This window comes from Mustela lutreola, chromosome 7 (assembly GCF_030435805.1).
Source record: "Mustela lutreola isolate mMusLut2 chromosome 7, mMusLut2.pri, whole genome shotgun sequence".
Classification (NCBI taxonomy): domain Eukaryota; kingdom Metazoa; phylum Chordata; class Mammalia; order Carnivora; family Mustelidae; genus Mustela; species Mustela lutreola.
In genome coordinates this window covers 45721197-45745584 of record NC_081296.1, presented here as the reverse complement: position 1 = coordinate 45745584, position 24388 = coordinate 45721197, and the positions used below count along the sequence as shown (strand labels likewise).

At 43.2% G+C, this 24388-nt stretch overlaps 1 protein-coding gene across 1 annotated transcript in view; it reads right to left on the bottom strand.

Moving 5' to 3' along the window:
* AQP9 (aquaporin 9) overlaps positions 1 to 24005 on the bottom strand; it is a 44435-nt gene extending 20430 nt beyond the window's left edge. Inside the window, exon 1 of the mRNA XM_059180624.1 lies at positions 23529 to 24005. Within this exon, the coding sequence (XP_059036607.1) occupies positions 23529 to 23639 (111 nt within the window). The 5' untranslated portion in view covers positions 23640 to 24005. The remainder of the gene's footprint in view (positions 1 to 23528) is intronic.
* Positions 24006 to 24388: the final 383 nt, after the last annotated feature.

Genomic DNA, 24388 nt, shown 5'->3' with positions numbered 1-24388 from the left:
ACCGACTGAGCCACTCAGGCGCCCCTAAGTCATTGGTTTTTAGTTTTAAAATATATTTATTGGAGTGCCTGCGTGGCTCAGTGGGTTAAGCCTCTGCCTTTGGCTCAGGTCATGATCCCAGAGTCCTGGGATCAAGCCCTGCATCATCAGGCTCTGCTCAGCAGGGAGCCTGCTTCCTCTCTCTCTCTCTGCCTGCCTCTCTGCCTACTTGTGATCTCTCTCTCTGTCATAAATAAATAAAATCTTAAAAAAATAAAATATATTTATTATAGCCTCAAAGGCAATGAGGAAGTCAGGTAACTCCCTTCTAGTATCATCTCTTGCTTGCTTCCTCCCCGCTGCATCCACGCACCAGGCAGGCAGACAGACCTTGGGTATCCTGAAGTACAGCGGCCAGACTGATGGGAAATTGGTCATCCACTCTGGGCTCGCTCTTCTGTGCACCTGGTATAATTTTTTCCCTTCCAAAATGAGAGATCTGTCCTTCATGGTATCATGGAGAAGCTTTCCAACATGACTCCCTGCCCTCACCTTTAAAGGAACTGCCCTACCATTCCCCTTCTTAGATACAGAAAAGAGTTTATTATTATCTAGCTTGTTTCAATTTTCTGAACCCCCTATCTGGAAAGCTGTTTTGGACCCACTACTCATTCATGCTCTCGCCACACTGAACCTGTGTTCTCTGAAATTCAATTGTACTCTCCCTACTATACAATTAGTGCTTCATTCTTTTCCAAGTGCCAGAGCTTGGTTCTCCTTATCTAGAAAATAATCTCGAAGATTTCTTTCGGTACCAACAGCAACCATATGTGGGCTATATCGTTTCATTGTGTTTCCTTAGGTGTTGTGTTTCCCAAGCCCGCCACCCTCTCCTCCTGCGCTGGCCATCTACACACCTCCAAGTTCTCTTCCACCTTCTTGTCAGGATCTGGCATCTCTTCAGTCAAGCTTCCTTCTCTGGGAGATTTAGAAAACTCACAGAACCATGCAGGGGAGGGAGGGTATGACCAACCATGGATCCAGTTCTTACCGTGCCCTTCACTGTACCCCCAAAACTCCTCATTCACCTCTCATTCACAGTTGCCCAATAGCTTCACCAAGCTTTGTCTTCTCTCAGCCCAGTCCCCCAGCCCCCCTTTCTGCAAAAAACACCAGATTCTACTTAACTCTGCATCAGTGAGTTGCCTTGAAGATCGGTGGCAATTTAGAATAACACATAAACATCATGTCCCAGTTATCTAGCCCTACGTAACTACCCCCCAGATTTACTGGCTTAAAATGGTAACACTTAATTTTGCTTGTGAATCTGGAATTTGGCCAAGGCTGGGCAGGGTATCCCATCTCTGCTCCACTTGGTGTCAAGTGTGATGGTTCAAATTTGGAGGATTAGAATGATCTGAAGACTAACCCATTCGCGTGTTTAGTGGTTGATACTGGCTGTCAGCTGATGCCTTGGCTGGAGGGTTGGCCAAAGCACCTACAAATGGCCTCTCCATGTGGCCTGGCTTCTTCACAGCCCCGTGGCTGGCTTCCAGGGGCAAGCACCACGGAGTCTCCAGAACCCGTGGTCTCAGACCCTGCACCATGCCTCACCCCTACACTAGTTCTGAACCCAATGGCACAGATACTGGATCTTATAGACACGGGCATTTTCCCTACAACATCCTAAACTGGCATTCATCTGGTCTGTGTTGGATTACTGTGAGACACGGGGAGCTTATTACCACATCAGGCAGCTAGTTCTAGATATTTTTTATTGTTCCAGTAGCTAGGGAGTCTTTCCTTACAGGAAGTTGGAGTCTTCTTTCCTGTAACTTCTCTCTGTTAGCTCTCATCCCACTCTTGGGACCATAAATCATAAACCTCTTCCACACTCCAGGTCTTCCCATAACTGGAGGGGGTTCACTTTCCTGGACGTCTCTCCCTTCATCTTTGATTCCTGGTGAGTTTCACCCAGTCAAGCTCTGGGTTGTCAGTGTCTCTCTTAAAACACAGAGCCCAGGGGCACCTGGGTGGCTCAGTGGGTTAAGCCTCTGCCTTTGGGCTCAGGTCATGATCTCAGGGTCCTGGGATCAGGCCCCGCATTGGGCTCCCTGCTCGGCGGGGAGCCTGCTTCCCTCTCTCTCTCTGCCTGCCTCTCTGCCTGCTTGTGATCTCTCTCTGTCAAATAAAATCTTAAAAAAACAAAACACAGAGCCCAGACATGGACACAATCCTTCTGTGTTTGTGCATTGCATGAGGACCGGGTAAGTCAGCCTGTACCTTCTGCTCATTGCTTCTGTTGCCATCTAGTGGGACATTCATGCACAGGATGTACTTTAACTGCTTACGGATCTATGCCCGGTTTTCCCAATTTTATCGGGTTCTCAAGATCCTGTATGAAACATCTTTGTCTCTGCACAGCACCTAGTATATTGGAAGGAATTAAATAACCAGATTCCAGGTGCTATTTCCAGGTATGACAGTATGTCTATGTAAATGACACTTCTCGGTGTCAGCTTGATCATCATTAAAACATAATAATGACACCAGCCAGGCTTGTCTCGTAGGATAGTTTGGTAAAGGTTCAAACGGGAGAACAATAATGAAAGCACTTTTTAAACCACAAAGGGCAATGGAAAGTGCAGGATATTGTTGCTCTTAGGATAAACTCAAAAGGAAACCCCCAATGTAGTTAAGACAAAGGGACCCGTGAACTTAACCGCTGACTCACTGACTGGCAGTAAGAATAGGGAGAAAACCACATCTGTGACAGATGCTAGAAATAGTTGCTGTTTCATTCCTAGTCACAGGATCAAAATTTTCAGAAGAGGGGAAGTGGGAAGCTGACGAGAGCTTCGTGTTGCTTTGCTTACTTGTGATTCCTCTGGGTCCCTTTGTAGTTGGCAAGATTTTAGTGCTTTGGGTGGGAAAGCCACACTAGAAAAAAGGAGAGGGTAAATACTGTCACTCTCCTCAGGTGCCGCACACGGCAGGAATGGGAGAAAGTCAGTGGGAAAGCAAGAAGGACATTTGAAAGGCGGAATTCCTACAAAAGGCCAACTGGTGGCTAGTCATTCTCAATCACCCAGGCCAAACATTCTGGAGTCATTTCCTATTCCTTCCTCTTCTCTCCCTTGGCCACCTATAGTCAGTCATTCCTAAATCTTTGGAGGCTTCTTCTGCAGCCCCCAACCAGCGTCCCTACCCCCAGTGTCTCCCCACTCAGTGACCCTGCCTGATGGAGCATGACTTAGCACCCTTCCCTTCCCCCCCCCCCCTTAGGTGGGAAATGGCAGCACAGCCCTCCCCTGGTACTCAGGGCTCTCCAGGGTCTTGCCTTTCGACCCCATCCACTTCATGCCCAGTTTTCTCCAACAGAAATCTGCATCAGCCAGGCTGGCATCCTTGTCGCTGCGAGTCCTTTGAGTTCATTGACACTCGTTCCCGCGCTGCACACTGGCTCGTGCTCTCCTGTCTGGCAGAATGTCCCTTCTCTGTCTGTCCTTTTCCACAACCAAACTCCATGTACTCTTGACACTGAGCTAAAATCTTGTCTTTTCTGTGGGGCTTTCCTTTGACAACTCAAGCCCTCAGAGGACTCCTCTGCTTCATCTACTATGTCTTTACGATGGCATTTTGTGACGGTCCACCTCGCCTCGGGCCACCCCAAGACTGTGATGTCCACCACAGCAGCTCATGCATCTCCATATGCCACTCTCAAACAATATCTGATGGATCATAGGAAAATGTCTAAACATAAGCTGGGGGGGGGGTCCCTATGGGTAAATATCTTTTTTTTTTTTTTAAGATTTTATTTATTTATTTGACAGAGATCACAAGTAGTCAGAGAGGCAGGCAGGGGGGTGGGGGGAAGCAGGCTTCCCACTGAGCAGAGAGCCCAATGTGGGACTCGATCCTAGGACCCTGGGATCATGACCTCAGCCAAAGGCAGAGGCTTAACCCACTGAGCCATCCAGGCACCCCTGTAAATGTCTTTTCAGTAGAAACAGGGGATAGGTTGTGAGAAGTGGTAGGTGTAATTTCTAGGAAATCTCAGCTGGGCTGGTGGGAAGTTGAGCCATGACCCCTAAGACAAGCTGATTACTGGACACAATGTAAAACCTAAAGAGGTAAAGCAATTATCACAAATAAATCATAACTACACAGATTTTATTTCATTTGACTGTTCTCAATCTCTTGCCTATCTAGTACCTTGTTTGAAGTCCAAACTAAAGGGCACCTGGGTGGCTCAATCAGTTGAGCATCTGCCTTTGGCTCAAGTCATGATCCCAGGGTCCTGGGGTCGAGCCCCACATTGGGCTGCCCACTCAGCTGGGAGCCTGCTTCTCCCTCTCCATCTGCTGCTTCCCGTTTGTGTTTTCTCTCTCTGTCAAATAAATAAATAAAATCTTTTTTAAAAAAAGTGCAAACTAAGATGTTCCTAACACGGATACAGTGTATAACAGACACTGAACAAGTGTCTGTTCAGTCAGTAGGTACAAACGGAGCCCTTTCGGAAAAGCAGTAGTTAATAAAGGCCAAGGATTCCTTAGAAAATGTTTGCAGGTGCATGCAATGGTTGGCCAGAGATCACCAGGAGACCCCTCTGATTATTGCAGGGCGTCTGTGATTCTCTGTTCTCATCAAACATTGTCCAAAGAAGGAAAGGGTAACATGTCTTGTATCTACCTTCTGTAGTTCAGAGCTTTCAGAATTAATGGATACTGAGAGAACAGTTGAAAGGGCTTCTGGGCCAGTATTGTCATGGACTTTGATGCTAAGGCTGCGTGAAATGTTTAGTGTCTGTCCTCATCTGTTTAGGGCAGTATGAGCAAAGAAGTACAAACAGCAGGTACACTCTCTGTGCCCAGACACAAATACCTGTACCACTTCATCCCTGCCAACATCTGCTCACCCGGGGAGAGGAGGACAGCATTACGACCTCTACTTTATGGATGAGCAAATGGAGGCCGGGAGAGGCCAAGCAAGTTCTCCAGGTTTGCATAATAAAAACACAGGAGACAGAACCTGGGTTGGATCCCAGGTCTGCTTATTCAGAGGCCTGCGCTTTTAACCATTGCACAATGGATGTAGTGAAAGGTCACTGGTAGCAACCAACACCCCCAAGAATGCATGGCCACATCCGGAGAGACCAGTGAGGTCCCAGGAACGGCGGGGTTGGAGCACCAGCTTTCCCACCTGCACACCACAGGTGAAGGGCTGGCCGGGAGTGCCGAAGGGCCTGGAGAGCCAAATAGCCATCCGGTACCCATCTACCCCACCCTCACTCTAAACCAGACGCGTCCATCTGAGGAAAACGGACTGAGGATGAAGCTCACTGGGGAATCTTCTTGTAGTTCTGGGTTTTTGTACTAGGACAAGTTGCTTTTCTGGTGACAACACGTGGTCCCTCTGGTTCCGAAAAATACCCAACACTTGGGTTGTTTCACCAAAGCCTCTAGTGACCTAGGGAGACCTCCTCTTCAGCCTCATTCGCCTCCTTTCTCAGAGGGCGAGGAGACAGGCCAGTGATTAAGAGCAGCTTTTCGGTTTATACAAAACCAATTTTCGCTGAGTACCCTTGGCTTGCTTTCTAGCTCCTGCCTGCACAGACAGCTTCTGCTAGATGACTAAACACTCACCAGGAGAATACTAGACCAGAAAGCCCATCAAACCCTTTTCTCTCGTTCTTTGTGGCTTGCTCCTTTTCTCGTCGTGTCTCCCAACTTTGTGGTCAGCAGCAGCAGGCACGCTCATGCCCCTAATGCTGGCCAAACTGGCCGGTGCGGGAAGTGAGTGGGCTGAGATAATGGTGGAGCAGGCCTTTGTGCACAGATGAACCACACCCACGAGCCACAGACATTTCTCGTGGCACTAGCCAGCCTCTCCAGACTTAATAGCCCTCATATCTGTTCTCAACACCAAGACCTGAGAAGCCAAGCACTTCCTCCACTCCCACCTGCCCCTTTAAGAGCCAAAGAAGTGGGGGCACCTGGGTGGCTCAGTGGGTTAAGCCTCTACCTTCGGCTTGGGTCATGATCTCAGGGGGCTTGGGTCATGATCTCAGGGTCCTGAGATCGAGCCCCACCTCAGGCTCTCTGCTTGGCGGGGAGCCTGCTTCCTCCTCTCTCTCTACCTGCATCTCTGCCTACTTGTGATCTCTCTGTGTCAAATAAATAAATAAAATCTTTAAAAAGAAAAAAAAGAAAGAGCCAAAGAATGACCCAAGTGGCCACTAATAATAAAATGCCCCAGTAGCTTCCAACCTCATCTGGCTAGTATTTATTTATTACCATTCTCCTGAAAACTTCTGTAGGAAGTTAGTTAGTATCCTTTAATCCGGTAGTGCCAGTCTGGGGCATGTTTGCTGTGAGTCACGGGGGTGGCAACAATGGGACCCAAGAATGTGAGTCATGTACGGCTGTTGACCTTGTATGTTGCTGCCTGTCTTCTTGGACACAAATAAGCACTATATTTTAAATAAAAACTATCCTACAGTAGAAAATTTGTCATTTAGCGTAAATGTTCACCAGACCGAAGTCAACATTAAAAGAGTATAGCTGGGGCAACATTTGTGTTTTAAATAAACTGCTTTCTTTTGTGTTTCAAGAAACTGATTTGTTTACCCACGCACACATTACAAATACTCTTTTAGTCCCCATAGTAATCTGAGGGGGAGGAAAACTCTACTGTTTTCATCCAAAGAAACCTTGGGACAAAGAGATCAAATAATTTGCCGCAGGACAGGCAGCTAGTGAAAAGATCTTTTGGAACCTGAAATTAACATTTGGGTCCAAAGGTTGTATTTCTTCACTTAAACTAAACTGCCCTTAACCGTTCCTGAGCCAAATAAGCAGTTTGTCCAGATTATGCTTTATACGTGTGTCTTTGAAAAAGCAAAATTGGAGGAAATTAAGATCCTTGATTCTCAAGTAGTCCCAACTGGAATTTGGCATTCCTTCAGCCATTCCTTCCTCTCTTCACTTCTTCCTCCATATATAGGTCCATTCAAAAATTCTCAGTGCTATGCATGATGCCTGGTGGTAGCAGAGAGGCCAAACAAATCAACCAACCAACCAGGCACAGGTCCCCTGGGAGCTCACAGACTGGTAGGAAAGGTAAGATAGCTGAGAACTGGTAAGAAAAGTATGGATGAAGGATGGTACTGTTATTTAAAATTGTAGTCTTGGGCGCCTGGGTGGCTCAGTAGGTTAAGCCGCTGCCTTTGGCTCAGGTCATGATCTCAGGGTCCTGGGTTCGAGTCCTACATCGGGCTCTCTGCTCAGCAGGGACCCTGCTTCCCCCCTCTCTCTGCCTGCCTCTTTGCCTACTTGTGATCTCTCTCTGTCAAATAAATAAATAAAATCTTTAAAATTATAGTCTTATTATTAAAAAAATGCCTTAAGCATTTACGCCTAGGGAAAGTGTACATGAAGATGTGGTTTTATAAGGTTTTATAATTTTGCCTTATTAAGTAGGAGATGGGGTTTTTTTTCCTTCTAAAAATGTAATTTAATTCTTACTAAAGGAATATGTGCACATAATTTTAAAAAGTCAGGTGCTACTCCGTGACATATAAGAAAGTCAGCAGTTGTCTGCCCCAGCCTTCTGAAAACTTCCATTTCTGTTTCCCTTCTCCACAGCTCACAAGAAATGCTTTAAAGTTTTTAGTTTCTTTCTATCTCTTTAAACTTTGATATTTCTATACAACACATTTCTATTACTAATTATGATTTTCAACATTTTAGAAGTCATCCAGGACTTCCCATTTCTGAAATTTTTAAAATTTTTTTAAATTTATTTTTTATTTATTTTTAAAGATTTTTATTTATTTATTTGACAGAGAGAGATCACAAGTAGGCAGAGAGGCAGGCAGAGAGAGAGGAGGAAGCAGGCTCTCTGCTCAGCAGGGAGCCCCCGATTCGGGGCTCAATCCCAGGACCCTGTGATCATGACCTGAGCCGAAAGCAGAGGCTTAACCCACTGAGCCACCCAGGCGCCCCCCCATTTCTGAAATTTTATTATGTTTTCTAGACAACCATACATCCCACCCCTGTCTTCCCAACTTAGTTGTATCAATTTTTTGTCAAATCAGTATTTTGTATTTGCTGTCATTGTGGTTATGCAGATGTTGTTCACAGCTAGAACATGCACTGAATTAGGATTTTATTTCCCACATTACACCATTTTGTATTCATTGCCTTACTTTTTGTTTACTTAGTTTTATAGCAATTACTTATCCCCAATTCATCCCCAAACATTCTGGAAGCACGAATGTTCCCTGCAGTCAAACGTGCCTCCTAACTGATCAGCTGCAGGGTCTGCCGTCTGAGCTAGACCTGCTGGGCCCAGCATTCACAGACCGAGAGGGGAGGGGACCTAGGGGTGGTTATTTTGACATTTAAGTCTCCCCAATTATTGAATCATTTGATTAATACCCCAAATTACAGAACCATCAGACATAATACTGTTAAATCTGAGATATATTAATATATGCACATGACAGATTGGCCTCATGAGAAACCTGATTAGAATTACATAAGATCAAGATTTCTCTTCTGGTATTGCCTGAAAAAAAAAAAAGTGGTTTTCACGTGGCGACAGGGTGGCTCAGTCTGTTCAGTGTTTGCCTTTGGCTCAGGTGATCCGACTCCCTGCTCAGCGGAGAGTCTGCTTCTCCCTCTGCCCCTCTCCCTGCTTGTGCTCTCTCTTTCTCAAATCAATAAATAATATCTTTTAAAAAATGTGTTTCACACGATTGCCTCAATCAGTTTTGCCAGGTGTTAGGACAGGAAAAGAAAAGCACAACCATCTCGTGTGCAGGAATTAGATTTCTCATAGCCAGGCCTCTTATAAACAGATGATATTGAACAGAAGGCTGAGACCCTCACAATCTCTCCATTTGCCCTTTTCTGGTGAAAATATATTGTCTTTGTAGAATTTGGTTAAGGACACTTTACAGCAGAGTCACAGACTGGTGGTCCAAGGCTGAAGACAGCCTATGAGTGGGAATGACTCAGAGATCTGTTGGTTTGGCCTACGTGGTGGTGCCTTTTTTTTTTTTTTTTTCAATTTTAGGAATTGTTGCCAGTAATACTGTAATAAAAAGAGATAAATGAGGATAAATAATAAATGAATAAATAATAAAATACTCAATAATTATAAATAGAACTAATAAAGATAAATAGAGTAATAAAAAGGGGGAAAATTGCATAGAACTTTTGATTTCTGAGGAAATCAAAGGCTGAAAGACCCCTCTCCTAGATAGACCCCTCCCCTAGTAGATAGATAGGATAACTAACTGCTTGTTTGCTTTTCTGTAAACCGCTGGCTTTTAGGTATGAAATTAGGTTATCAATTGTGTGAATTGCTCTCTTACCTTTTTCTAGCCGCGTGGCTTATAGAAATAATAGAGACGCCATGATGGCATTCCTCCCTTCCCCCTTCTTGTTCCCCTTCCCCACCTCTCCTTTCGAGCGAGGGCCCTCATAACCAATCAGCTTATTCCCCCCTCCCCGCCGCTCTCTTCGCGCGCGCGGGTCCCTGGAGCCAACCCGCAAACTCCAAGTATGCCTTTTTCAAAAGTTCAAACTGTCCACCAATCAGTTGCGCCCCACCCAAAACTTGTTTGTACCTTCCTATAAAAGACCCTGCTTCACTCCAGTCGGTGTGCTCGGTTAGCTGGAGCTGCCGACCACCCGCCGGTACCTGCGTGACAATAAACCTCTTGCTGTTTGCATCCAGTGGCAGTGTTGGATTCTTGGGTAAGGGGATCCGCGGGTCTTTCAAGGCCACCCCTTTCCTAGTTGGCCACAGTGGAGAGAGCCTGGGAGGCAGAAGCGTCCCAAGAGAGGACATACATGGTCCCTTTGCTCCTTAAATCCACCATGTCCCCTTCACTCATATATGTGACCTGCCTCATCTCAATAAGCTTTGGGGCAACTCACCCCCATCCAAAGTCCTGGGAGGAGAAACCCATTGAGCTTCTAGTGCCAGTGAATTTTTGGTCCCACAGATGGCACGATGATAACATCTCTGGGATGAGAGGTAGCGCAGCCTCTTAGTGGCTTAGTTGCTGGAGGGAGAATCTGTGGGGACCGTCAAATAAAGGACTGATTGCGGGCATGACTTTATCTAAAATGGCTATGATAGGGAGACCAAAAACCTGGTGCCCGTTCTTTTTTTCTTTTAAGATTTTATTTATTTATTTGACAGAGAGAGATCACACGTAGGCAGAAGGGCAGGCAGAGAGAGAGAGAGAGAGAGAGAGAGAGGAGGAAGCAGGCTCCCCGCTGAGCAGAGGGCCCAATGCAGGCCTTGATTCCAGGACCCTGAGATTATAACCTGAGCCTAAAGCAGAGGGTTAACCCACTGAGCCATACTGGCGCCCCCTGGTGCCCATTCTTGAAACAGGAGTCACTTTAGGGCTTCCCAGCGGTTCCCCATCTCCTGACATTTTTTTTTTTTTTTTTGGTAACTGGAGAGGAAGGAGAACAGTACATTCTGCCAGTACATTCTCTGCAAACCTTGGTCCTCCAGCCTGTGCTGTAGGTATATGTTACCAGAAGTCGCACACCCTGCCTGTCATAGATCTCAGTTTATGTGACTGTATCCATTGAAACACTGAATGATCATAGTCACAACAACAACTAATGTTTATTGCATGTTTTTTATGAGCTAAGCATTTTCCATTCATTAGCCCATTGGTCCTCACAACAACCCTGTGAGTCAGGTCCTCTTACTTCCTCCATTTCGCAAATAAGGGAATGAAATTTTTAGATGGGTTAAGAGAATTTCCCACCCTCACACGAGTAGTCAGCAGTGGGGCCCAGGTGTGACTACACATAATTCTGAGCACTGGATAGGAGAATAAACACCCCTTTATAGCACGTATACCGCGCTGTCAAGCACATTACCTGCCAACGTTTAACCTGAATTTCAAAAGTAGATGACTGGAAAGAGGCAACCCAGAAACAGACTCAACTCTAGAAAACAAACTGATGGTCCCCAGCGGTGAGGTGGTGTGGCGGGGGCGGGGGGATGGGTGACATAGGTGAGGGGGGTTAAGGCGTGCGTTCGTGATGAACACTTGGTATTGCACGGACGTGTTGATTCACTATATTATACACCTGGAACTCATATTGCCCTGTATGTTAACTAACTGGAATGAAAATAAAGACTTAAAAAGCGGAAGACTGGACAATTTGACAAAATTCATACGGCTAGTAAGTGGCAGAATCTGAACCCGGAGCCAGGTTTTCAGATTCCTGGTTCTGTGTTCCTCTTCTGACAATTGCTACTGTTTCTGTGGGTCTGCTTGTTCCCAGAATGCATATTCATGTGCGGCTTTCCGGTGAGTTCATTTTCCAATTGGAAAATAAAATGTTCTCACTCATAACAAAATAGTCACACACAAAAAAAGAAAGAAAGAAAAAAAAACCCAAGACTGAAACCTGGATATTCTGGTTAAAAATCATTTGGTGGCACGGAGCCTGAGAATATCAGGATAAGATCAATCACCACTCAAGAACCAGCTGTACTTGAGAAGAGATGATATTAGGGCAGGTTCATAAAAACTGAGGAATCTGAGACTTGAGAAGCAGGTGAATGGGCAGATGGCCAACCTCAGAGCTCTCTGAGTAGAAAAGAGTACCAAGAACAAAATTGGGCCTCAGAAATATAAGGTGATTAAACACCATTATTTCTCACAAGCTAAAAAAAGAACAATGCTTTCCTTGTCTGACCTACATCAGGCATTCACATCCCTCAACTCATCCAAATAACGCTAGCTTGGACGAGAACTTGATCATGATGCCAGGGCCTGAATAAGGAACTAATTAAGCATTTATTTATTAAGGTGTGAGTGTTCATATTAAGATAACCATGGATGGATTATGCTGAATGTGGTTGGAGGGTTGCTCAAGACAGAGTGGTCTAACAATGATAAGTACACCTTGGGTCACTTTCAGTCTGGAAGATCCCTGAAGACAGAAGAATTCTGGGGCTGATTAGTTTCTTAGATTCATTCCAGGCCCTTCAATTCCCAAAGTATGTTCCACAGATCATCAATTCCATGAGATACTCCTCAAAAAAGGGATTTGTGCAGGTGCCATGCAAATCTTCTTTGTGTCATTTCCATTTTTCTCCAAAGAAGATATATAGATGGCCAACAGACACATGAAAACATGCTCAAAATCACTCATCAGCAGGGAAGTAAAAATCAAAACTACAATGAGATATCACCTTACACTTTTCAGAATGGCTAAAATCAAAAACACAAGAAATAACAAGTATTGGTGAGGATGTGGAGAAGTAGGAACCTTTGTGCACTGTTGGTGGGAATGGAAGCTAGTGTAGCCACTCTGGAAAACAGTATGAATATTCCTCAAAAAATTAAAAATAGAGCTACTATATCATCCAGTAATCGCACTACCAGGTATTTACTCAAAGACTATGAAAACATTGATTCAAGAGGATATATACATCCCTATGTTTATTGCAGCTTAATTTACAACAGTCAAATTACGGAAGAAGCCCAGTGTCTAATGATAGATGAATGGATAAAGAAGATGTATATAATGGAATATTATCCAGCCAAAAAAAGGAATGAATCTTGCCTTTGCAACAACATGGATGGATCTAGAGAGTATATGCTAAGCAAAATAAGTCAGAGAAAGACACACACCGTATGATTTTACTCATATGTGGAATTTAAGAAAGAAATCAAACGAACAAAGGAAAAATGGAGACAAACCAAGAAACAGACTCTTAACTCTAGAGAACAGATTGGAAGTGGGGGAGGGAGGTAAGTGGGGGGATGGGTGAAATAGGTGAATGAGATTAAGAGTACACTCATCTTGATGAACACTGGGTTATGTAGAGAATTGCTGAATCACTATACTGTACACCTGAAATCAATATAACACTGTATATTAACTTTACTGGAATTAAAATTTGAAAAAGAGATTTGTGCTCAAGTGAGTCCAGGCACATCTATGTATTCTATTCCCCTCTTAGAGTTTATAGTGAGTGTTAGAAGCTCTGATAAATCCTATAGTTGAAAAAACTGCTTAACTTAGTATAATCTACTGTTTTCCAAACATATTTGGGAAGGTCAGCCTATTTTCTTTCACAAATTTTTATTTGCATCTCATGAAACTAGTGTTCTTTAGAACACATTTTGAGCAACTCCCTAAAACACCAGGAAGGGAGAAATTCTGCTCAGTGAGCTCATTTAGGAGGAGCAGGAGAGTGAAGAAACTGTACATTAATATGTAAGATTTTTTTCAATTGCAAAAGGTGTATCATAAGATATAAGAAATTTGTCTCTTTTCTATCCCAGATTTTATATTTTATTCTTCTTAAAAAAAAAATCTCTTTGACAGAGAGAGAGCACAAGCATGGGGAGTGGCAGGCATAAGGAAAAGTAGGCTCCCCGCAGAGTAGGGAAAGCCTGATATGGGACTCGTTCCCAGGACCCCAGGATCATGACCTGAGCCAAAGGCAGTCACTTAACCAACTGAGCCACCCAGGTGCCCCTTATGTTTTATTCTTTATGGTAACTAATATCAATACTTTCTGGCATATTCTGTCAAAAATTGTGTGTGTGTGTTTCAGGAGTATTTTATACATACCATTTTCTTCCTGTTTTTTAAAATTCAATAGTTTAGTGAATCTTTTCATATCAGCATATAAAAATTGGCTTCATTATCTTTAATGGCTACATAGGTGTCCATTGTAAGGATACACCCCAATTTCTTTAACCACTTACCTGTTGATAGAGGTATAGGTTTTGGGGGAAGTTTTCTCCTAAGAAAATTTAAACTTCAAAATAGAGACTAACACATGTGGGCTGATTCTAGGCTGAGAAGGACTAAGCCCTCAGGTCCTTTTTGGTCTTGGCTGGCCAAGCCAGGACTGTGTGTCTTAGTATGTTCAATCAATCTACCAAGAAGGGGCCACATTTTGTTGGCATATTTTCTTCTAAAGCATTTGCTTTGCTTTGTGGGTTCAATGGGCTTAGGAATCCTACTTCAGGCATGAAATAAGGTGCCCACCAGATGTACAGAGGAGCCTTCATTTGGGGGCTGTTTCAGCATTTTGCTCAGCTCTATCAGTTACCTCACTTTTATGAGGATTCTCTCTCTCATGGTCCCTCACTCTATGTGGTGTCCTCGTCACAAGCCTGATGAGTGAAGAGGAGGCAACTTCTGCTCTCATGTCTATGTTCTTTTTTCTTGTCAAGTAATGGGAACATGTTGCAACGGGCTCTGTCACTAAAGCAAAACCAGCCAAACCCATTCTGGAAAGTAGAAAACAAAAGTACTTCCTCATAGAAAGTCAATGAAAGCGGCAAGTTTTCTGAGCCAAAATTCAAACTCAGGGATCAAAAGCAGAGTTCTGTTTGGCAGAAGTGTTTGGCTTTAGGTATCTGTAATCTTCAGATCAGTGACCCAGCATGGACTTTTCTCCCCAAGTCCTTTGGAACTCTGAAATTTTCCGGGCTAGTCTGGCCCTTCATGTTCACTGCTGACCAGGGGAAGTCTACAGGAAAGTCCTCCTTCAGCTGATCCTGACTCAGGTTCTAAGGACTTGAAAAAAACCTGCTTCATTTGGAGAAAGCATGGGATTTCCTAATCATTCATGGTCACACATCCCATGTTGGGGGAAGGGCATGGAGAGCCATTTTGGGGGGAAAGTTCTCTTCAACGGAGCATGCACATCAGTCTTCCTTTTCCAGGTTTCCACTTCACACTAATCATATCTGGTAGGTGATACACCTGGGCAACATAGCAGAAGCAAATGCAAACCGCTGTCAAAGAATGACCCCACAGCCCAGGCCATGTAGAATTCCCACAGAAAAGAACAAACTTTCCTGAAGAGTTTATAATACAAATTTACAAAACACTAAAGGAAATGATCCTTTGTCCATGAGAGTTAGTAGATAAGATAAAGAGGATTATTAGCTCCCTCAAAACTTGATATGACAGAATCATCATAAAATACCGTAAATACATTAGACTTTAGTGAGTTAAAGAGACAAAAAGAAACAATGCAGAAGAAAAGAAAAGCCATCTTTAAAAGGAACCAAACAGAACTTCTTGAAATGAAAACATGAATGAGGTGCATAAACAACGAATTTTGGAACACTGAGGAATAATAAAATTAAATAAAATCATAAAATTCATCATGGAAAGATTAAGAGATACAGAAATGAGAGAATGGTTAAAGACATAAAGAAAAATAGTGAGAGAGTTGGGCATATTTGCATACATAATAGAAGTTATAAAAGGAGAAAACAGACTGGGGAAAGGCAAAGTAATGCAGTGGAGAATTTTCCAGAATTGGTAAAAATTCTGAATCTTTAAGTTCTGATAAATGATGAATCCTGAGCACTACAAACAAACCTTAGTTTCATTGTAGTGAATAACTCTTAGTCATATTGTAGTGAAATTTCAGGGGAAAAGAAAGAGAAACTCTTTTTGTTATTGTTGTTTTTAAAATTTCAGTATAGCTGACATGCAGTGTTATACTAGTTTCAGGTATATGACGTCCTGATTCAGCTTCTCTATAGGTTATGCTATTCTCACCACAAGGGTGGCTTCCATGTGTCACAGCACAACAACACTATTACAGTACCATTGACTATGTTCCTATATATATACATGCTGTACCTTTTGTTCCTGTGACTTCTGTGACTTATTCATTCCATAACTGGAAGCCTGTATCTCCCTCTCCCCTTCATGCATTTTGTCTGTCCCCTGCCCTTCCCTCTGGCATCCATCAGTTTGTCCTCTGTATTTGTAGGTCTGATTTTGCTTTTTATTTATTCATTCATTCATTATGTTTTTTAAGATTCTACATTTGAGTGAAATCATATGGTATTTGTCTTTCTCGGTCTGACTTATTTCACTTAGCATAATAACTTCTAGGTCTGCCCCTGTCGTTAAAAAAAGACAAGATCTCATCCTTGCTTTATGGCTGAAAATTTCTGTGTGTGTGTGTGTGTGTGTGTGCGCGCGCGCACGCGCGTGCTACATAAAGAAACTCTTAGTAGTAATCAGAGGAATTCAGATGAAGAACAACAATTAGACAAGCAACAGACTTGTCAACAGCAACAAGAGACACTGGAAGGACACCTGCAAAATGCCAAGCAAAACCAATCATCAACCTAAAATTTATCAGCCAATCATTGAAACTTGAGAGCTAAATAAAGACAAACTCAGACAGAGACTGAGAAAGTTTATCCCTCATACATGCTTTCCCAAAGAAAGCTTTCTTACTGCGCAAAGAAGGAAACTGCACTTAAAAGAGGTGCATGCATGTAGGAATAATTAGCAAACAAACCGATAAATGATAGCAAATTTAAGCAAGTGATCACTATTAAAAACACCAATAATAAAAATAATGAGGGTAGAATTAAAATGTCAGGCCATAATGACGCGTGAGATGGAATGGTTGATTACGGTCAGGATTTTAAAAAGTTTTCCTGTTGATCCGAAGGAAAGAGATGTTGACTCACTTTAAACTTTGTTAACTCAAGAATACACATTTGTACATTTTAAAAACGTCCAAAACTGTAGCATATAGTCTTCCAGGCAACAGTAGTAAAGGCTCAAAAGCCTATGTGAGAATAATTCGAGCACGGTGAAGGAAAAACCGGGATTTGACTCTAATCCCTGCTCCACCACACACTCGCCTGTGGGCAAGGGGCTTGATGGTACTAAGCCTTCATTTCCTCATCTGTAAAATAAGAACAACTCCTTTACCTCATGGATGTTTCCAGAATTAAAGAGTATCAAATAAAATCTTTTTTTTTTTTTTTAAAGGTGGGGGGGGGCCTGGTGGCTCAGTGGGTTAAGCCCCTGCCTTCCGCTAGCGTCATGATCTCGCGGTCTTGGGATCGAGCCCCGCATCGGGCTCTCTGCTTAGCGGGGAGCCTGTTTCCCCCTCTCTCCATCTGCCTGCTTGTGATCTCTCTCTCTCTCTTTCTGTCAAATAAATTAATAAAATCTTTAAAAAAAGAATTAAAGAGTGTCTGGGTATAGTGTGTGCTCAATAAATGTTATCCCTTTCCTTGTCTTTTTTCCTTATCACATGCCATACTTGAAGGGAAGGCATTTCCTGCTCTGGGCCTTCTCACACCCTCCTGCCAGCTGAAGGCCCAGGGCAGGGGTCCACACATCCCACCATGTTCAGCACTTCCTCATTTTCATAGTTAGAAGAGGGCATTGTCTTAAAGTAACAGAATGCCCCCCCACACACCAGAGGTATAAGTCAATGAGAAGCTGAGAACCAAACATAAATCATAAGTAAATCATAGGAATCAGGTGAGACTGACTGTGCAAGTTCTCTCTGATGTCCTCCTGTGGTGGCAAAAGCACTTGAAAGACTTCTGTGAGCATGTGGGTCTCCGTTTCCTCATCCGAAAGACACAGGGGCAGGACGACAGATGCCACTTCATTTCTAAGGCAGTGCACGAGAGCCTGAGGACAGAGATTCTCCCACAGACATGCCATTTGTGGCCAGAGTCTGCCAGGCACTGCTGACAGCAGAGGCTTCTGTCCTATCAGCTGTGGGAAGACTGACAGCTCAAGCTCAGTGAGACCCTCATCATGGACATCCCAGCTTGGAGTGGGGCAGGTCTCTGCAAAGCAATGAGCCAGACCAAGGAGGAATCAGAGGAAGGACAAGTGACTGCTGAGTCGGAAAGCAAGAGAGAGGAGTTACGGTTTCTCTTTATGACCATTGGCCTGTTAGTCCTTTGCTCTGAGCCACAGGATGGTCTCAAGGAGAACCCAAGAAATAGAAGCACTAGAAGGAACACAGTATAATGCATGGTCAATGTGTTCATGGGGGACATGAAGATATAAATGAACCACCTCAGAAACCCCATGTGACAAGAGGTTTGGATGTGTTTGTAGGTACTGAAGTGGCCCATAAACTCTATGCTAACAGGTCTCCTATAACGTTTCCCTGCCCTGATCATGTCTGTTCCATATAATAGTCTTTTGATGCCTTCACTGTCTAATATATTTTACACTATAAAATTAATAAGGTTCTCTTGGGCTTTCCCAGGAAAGGAGTTAATTCCCACTAAGCAATGGCACATCAGGAATAACTAACATCCAATATCAAGCCCAGCTCTAGCATTCATAAGCTGGGTCACTTGGGCGAACCTCTTAATTATGTCACACCTGTTTCTCCACCTGGCAAAATGGAGTTGATCTCTCTTTCTCCCCCCACCCCACCTTCCAGGAAAGATATAAATATAAAAATAAACAATCTATATGAGATTTGCAACAATGTGGGTGGATCTAGAGACTATAATGCTAGGCAAAGTCAGTCAGAGAAAGACAAATACTACATGATGTTGCTCATATGTGGAATTTAAGAAACAAAACAGACAAAGAAAAAAAAAAAGAGAGACAAACCAAAAAACAGACTCTTAACGCTAGACTGATGGTTGTTACCAGAAGGATGGTGGGCGGGGGGATGGATGAAGTAGGTGATGGGGACTAAGGGCACACTTGTCGTGACGAGCACTGAGGACTATACAGAATAGTTGAATCGCTGTGTGGTGCACTTGAAACAAATATAACACGGTATGTTAATGATACTGGAACTAAAAAAAGAAAGAATGTATATGAGAGAGCATTCTATGCCTCTTGGAGGAATGCACAGTGGAAACCAAGGGCAAGTGCATGTTTAGGGCAAGGCACCTGGGCTCCACACTGATTTAAAGGACACAAGATTGCATAGGCCTGTGCCTCAGCTTCCCCATCAATTAAGAAGGGCAAGCAGCATCTATCTCAGAGCTGTCCTACTAGTACCTGGGGATTCTAAATTCCTAGCAGTCCAAAATGTGCAGAATTATGCCCTGCAAAGCACTTGTTTTGAGAACTAGCTTATTTGTTATATAGATTTTATTTATTTGTTTGACAGAGATCACAAGTAGGCAGAGAGGCAGGCAGGGGGCGGGGCGGGGGGGAGCAGGCTCTCCGCTGAGCAAAGAGCCCGAGGTGGGGCTCCATCCCAGGACTCTGAGATCGTGACCTGAGAGGTAGGCAGAGACTTAACCCACTGAGCCACCCAGGCGCCCCAAGAACTGGGTTATTTTAAGAATTTTCCCATTTTATTGTAAATGCTAATCATATATTCTTTTATTTCAAAAGCTTTCTAATCTGCACTCCACCCACTCCAAGATCTGAGCACGCTTTGTAATAATAATTTTAAAGCCACAGAATTTCTATAGTCAGCATATCTGAGATCTCTTCAAGACAGAATGACCAACTCAGTGACTCTGGCAAGGTGGGGAGTTTGGTCATGTAGTCGTGGAGGAAGGCAAGAGCAGTTTCAGAAAACACTGTGGGGTCTGACATTCCTCACATCCCGTCCACCCCACTTCTGCCCTCTCTCCTGCGTGGCCCATTCCCCGATGCCTTCCATATCCTATGTCCCGGGTCTCTTCTCATCCTGTCTCCCTTCGGGGCACAGATCAAGGCTATAGCAAGTATTTACATTTTTTCTTTCTTAGAGATGCCAAAAGGTAGATCTCTAATGTGCAAGCTTGACAGAGTGAGACAAGAATTTAGAGTCTTTCTCATTACCCAAGTAGATCATTACCCACTCATAAATCCAGCCCCGGAAGGACGCCGTTGGGCCGCGGGGGGAAATATGGCTGCTTGTTCACTTCAGCATCTTCGGCAGGGCGAATGCTATGTCAGAGAATCTCTCCTCTATGTCACTTCTCTATAGAATAGGGAGGAGTGAACACAGCTACTGCAAGGAATGACTAGAGATTCTGGGAGATAACAGCCCCTGAAAGACATTTTAATTGAACACCCCTTTGGGGGAATCCCAGTCATGTACGTGCAGAGTTCTGTGGCAGATGTTGGTGGAAAGGAGCCTACAAGATGTCCGGAAGGAGACAAAGCAGTTCTTTCAGACACTACGAAAACTCTCAAGTGGAAGAGGGGAAGGCACGGGGACTGGGACAGGGAGCCAACATTTAATGAGTGTTTCGTACATTGGGAAATTTCCATGGAGTGGATGTGTAACGTGCAGCTTGAAATCCCCAGGCCACAAGCCATGAGCAGGGGACTGAGCAGTCCCCTGTGCTCTACCTTCCCCTCCTATCTGTTGGCTCCCACAGAGCTGTCTTTTCTGCTTCAGACAGCTTTGGGGTACAACTCTTGGTCTGGTCTTATTAGGTGCTCATCAGCTAAACTGAAATGCCCACGAGCCAAAGAGAGCTCATGCACAGTTCCAAGCTACGGAGATGTTAAAGTAGAGAGAGTCGGATTTACTATCTATCAGGGACACCGGGGAAGGAATTCCAGCAGTAGATGGGAAGTGTAGGCTCTAGAATTAGAAGGGATCCCAGTTCAGTGCTTTCCTGGTTTGGCCCAGTTGCTTCATCTCTTTGAGCCCTCATCTCTCCAACTGTTTATGAGTGTTAATAAAGCCTTCCTACTGTAGCTATTGTAGGGTTAAACAGACGTATATAAAAAGCTAACATATGGGAGGTACTTAATACATGCTCTCTCCCTACCTTTACAGCTCAAGTCTTCAAAACCTCTTCTACGTATCAGGGAAGATACATTATAAACCAAGCAAAGGCAAAAAAGCCTACTTATCCCATGACTACAAGCCCAAATTAGAGCTAATTCATTGGCTTATGACTTAATCATTGCTGTTTTTAGTTGTAGTTTACAGAGAATTTTTCATGGACTTCAATGGTAATGATAAGTGGGCCTCATCGGTCATTTACGCCATGGTGTAAATGAGTTTAAGATGCTTCTCCTAAGAGCAGGTTTTGTGAAGAGGGGGGAAAATGGCACCGGATTCCCAACATCTGGGGGCAAACCATATCTGAAGTACTGGTGTGTCCTGTATATCCATTTTTATGTTCCCTTTTGCCCATGGATTATCAACGTGAAAAGCTTTTTACTATACAGAAGCATACCAACGACTTTCGTTAATAGTTGAGCAAAACCACGAAGACTAATTGGTTAAAAAAAAAATATTGTGTTTGTGCAAAAATGCCTTGTTTATATACCCCTCAAGCCTCAATAAAAAGATTATAATAATCAGGGACGCCTGGGTGGCTCAGTTGGTTAAGCAGCTGCCTTCGGCTCAGGTCATGATCCCAGTGTCCTGGGATCCAGTCCCACATCGGGCTCCTTGCTCGCCAGGGAGCCTGCTTCTCCCTCTGCCTCTGCCTGCCATTCTGTCTGCCTGTGCTCGCTCTCTCCCCCCCCCCCTCTCTGATAAATAAATAAAACCTTAAAAAAAAAAGATTATAATCACAATTATGGATTCCATCAGAGGTTGCCTTAAAAAGTAAGTGTGCAATGTAGGTGGAAATGAAACATTTAGGCAATTATTTTCTTTCACCAGAAGATACAAAGTTTTATTTTCAACATATAATATGAAGATATTTCTTTAGCTCCCACCTTGAATACTAGAGGAAGATATGCTACTACTTATATGAGTAGAATGGTGAACATCTGAAAGCAACTTTTATTTACTCAACACAGAGGGGATAGAATTACGAAACAGCTTCTCAGAGATCATGACCTGAGCCAAAGGCAGACGCTTAACTATCTGAGCCACCCAGGTCCAGAAACAGCTTCTTATTAAGAAATAAAGGAGGTTTTAGCTTTTTCAAATTGCAAAATGGGTGTTTAGTTCACTTCCTCCTGTGTTTTCTGCAGGGCCCTGCAGATTATAACTGAATTTGCTTTACTTCTCTGTACCTCAGGTCACTAAAGAGCTGAATCCACTCTCCTCACTGGGACCAAATTGTCAATTAATATGACCCCAGCATTCCTGTCTCACTGAGGGTGATGTTCCAGAAAGCACTGAGTAAGATCAGAAGAATCATGGGCTTTTATTTTCTCTCTTTTCCTTCAAACTACTCACTTTATCCACATTCCTAACTCAGATAAGTGAGGATAGTCAAGAAGGAGTTGTCCATATGCCTTGAAAATACTCAAGTGAATCCAGTAAAAAGAGAATCTCAGAGACCAGAAAACTTAGGACTCTCTCTCAATTTTCATGAGTTCAAATGTTTGAGTTCACACTTGTTTCTTGCTCTTAGGCTTATCCCCTAAATTATAATGTATTTATACCAAGCAAAGAACTTTTTTTTTTTTTTTAAGATATAGCTGACATATAACATTATAGTAGCTTCAGGTATACAACATAATGATTCAATATTTATATATATTTCAAAATGATCACCACAGTGAGTCTAATTAACACTTATCACCACATAGTTACACATTCCTTTCTCCTGATAACAACCTTTAAAGACCTATTCTCTTAGGAACTTTCTTTTCTTTTTTTTTTTTTTTTTTAAGGTTATTCATCATTTGACAGAGAGAGACAGCAAGAGAGAAGGAACACAAGCAGGGGGAGTGGGAGAGGGAGAAGCAGGCTTCCTGTTGAGCAGGGAGCCCAATGAGGGGCTTAATCCCAGGACCCTGGAATCATGACCTGAGCTGAAGGCAGATCTTAATAACTGAGCCATCCAGGAGCCCCTCTTAGGAACTTTCAAATATATAATGTTACTAACTGTAGTCACCATGCTGTACATTACCAGAGAACTTTTAAAGTAAAAAATTTATGGACAACTCTCTATAACTTTAAGAAAAATGAAATTATTAATGCCTAAAGTAGGGAATTTTTGAGCAGGGTGTTTGTGTGTGTTTTTTTTTTTTTTTTTTTAAGAGCTAGTTAAAGTCGGTAGTTGTTGCATATGAGAATAATTGAACATTTCATTTTTTGCTCACAAATGGTCTGGCTCCAACTAAAAACTCAGCATCCAAAGAATACGATGATGTGCAGTAGGACGGAAGCCTAGAGCCCATGCCACTTTAGTAGACTGTCCAATCTTCTGTTAATAGCTGCACAATTTCCTGGCCAAGATCCTTGAATGGTTCTTAGAATCAGTCCTTCCTTTGTATATAGATCTGTCTCGTTAAAGACCTTAGGGATTGGCTTAAGGTAAACAGAGGGGGGAAAATCACGTGAAACCAAATCTGGAGGGTTGCAGAAAACATATTTCTATCTAGGGAAATTTCTGACTAAAAGTCAAGTGCTCTGACAACACAGTCCTTTGCTAAGCATTTGTACTACTGAGTTGTTTCTTGCCATTCATATTTATTGACTGCCGATCCTTATTTCAAGGGACTGAGTCACCTCAGTGTTTGTGGGAAACAAACAAGGTATACATCAGTTAATCAATGAGAAAAGTTTCTATTGACTGGCTTTCTATCAAAGCCAGCTCAGAGTCTGAGTAAATCTCTGAAATGAAGAAAGTAGTTGACTCCCCTTCTTCCACCCCCAAACTCTTGTGAATAAACAAAATGAGTAAATGGAAACCTAACCTGTGGCCAGTAAATAGCCCAAAATAGCCTGGAAGTAATGTGCTCTTGCCTGGAAAAGATGACTCTCATGACAAACTTAAAGAAAACAAAACATCCGCCACCGGCTGCGAAGGAGAGGCATAATTGGGTCAAAATCCAGGAAATACTTACGATCATTATGAAGGTGCCCAAGAACTCAGAGATGGTTTCTTTAGCTAAGCTGCTCTTCAAGACCAGCCTTTGCTTGAAGCTTTTCCCCTTTCTTCTCTTCCCAGGCTGCATCGTGAGGTTTCTCCAAGGATCACTCTCTCCACCAGTACCCGCTTCTTCTGGTCCTTACTTCACTCGCACGTGAAAATGGAAGTTTTGACAACTGCTCACAGATTCCTGGAGATGTCTGGTGAGATTCTCTGACTGTGCAAATGCTGTCCCAATTAGAGCCCGTGACTTAATCCTCTTCTGGTGAAATTGTCATCTCCTGTCCACGGCTGTTTACCTGACTTAGCAAGTTAGAATCTGAAATCCCCTAAAACGATTCTTTCTGTGCCTGATAGATTAATCATTACCTTTATTCTCAAGGTATTTTTTTTCCTCTGTTGGTTTTTGTTATGTTTTGTTTTGTTTTGTTTTTAAGAGATGAGAAAAGAGATGTTGTGCTCGTCGTATTGCCAAACCACAGCGATGGGCTCTGGTCCAGAAGAGATTTGCATGTTACACAATTGCAGGCTTCTGGTTTTTTTTTTCCCCCTATTCAGAAGTGGGTGGTTGAGGAGTAGTTTGGGATTATCAAATCAGGTATACATACATCCCGTGTAAACATTCTCTTCTGAAGGAACTTTTCATGCACGTTGGAGAATATGGAGAAAATACAGATGTGGTGTTCTGCAAGATAAAATCACTCTTGTTTTCTTCCAATATCATTTCAGTGATTTAAATGATCCCTCCCTAAGGGGAGGGGGTGGTAAAAACAATTGTATCCATTCTAGAGATGGAGAAATTAACATACAAAGAAACCACTGCAAGTTTCACAT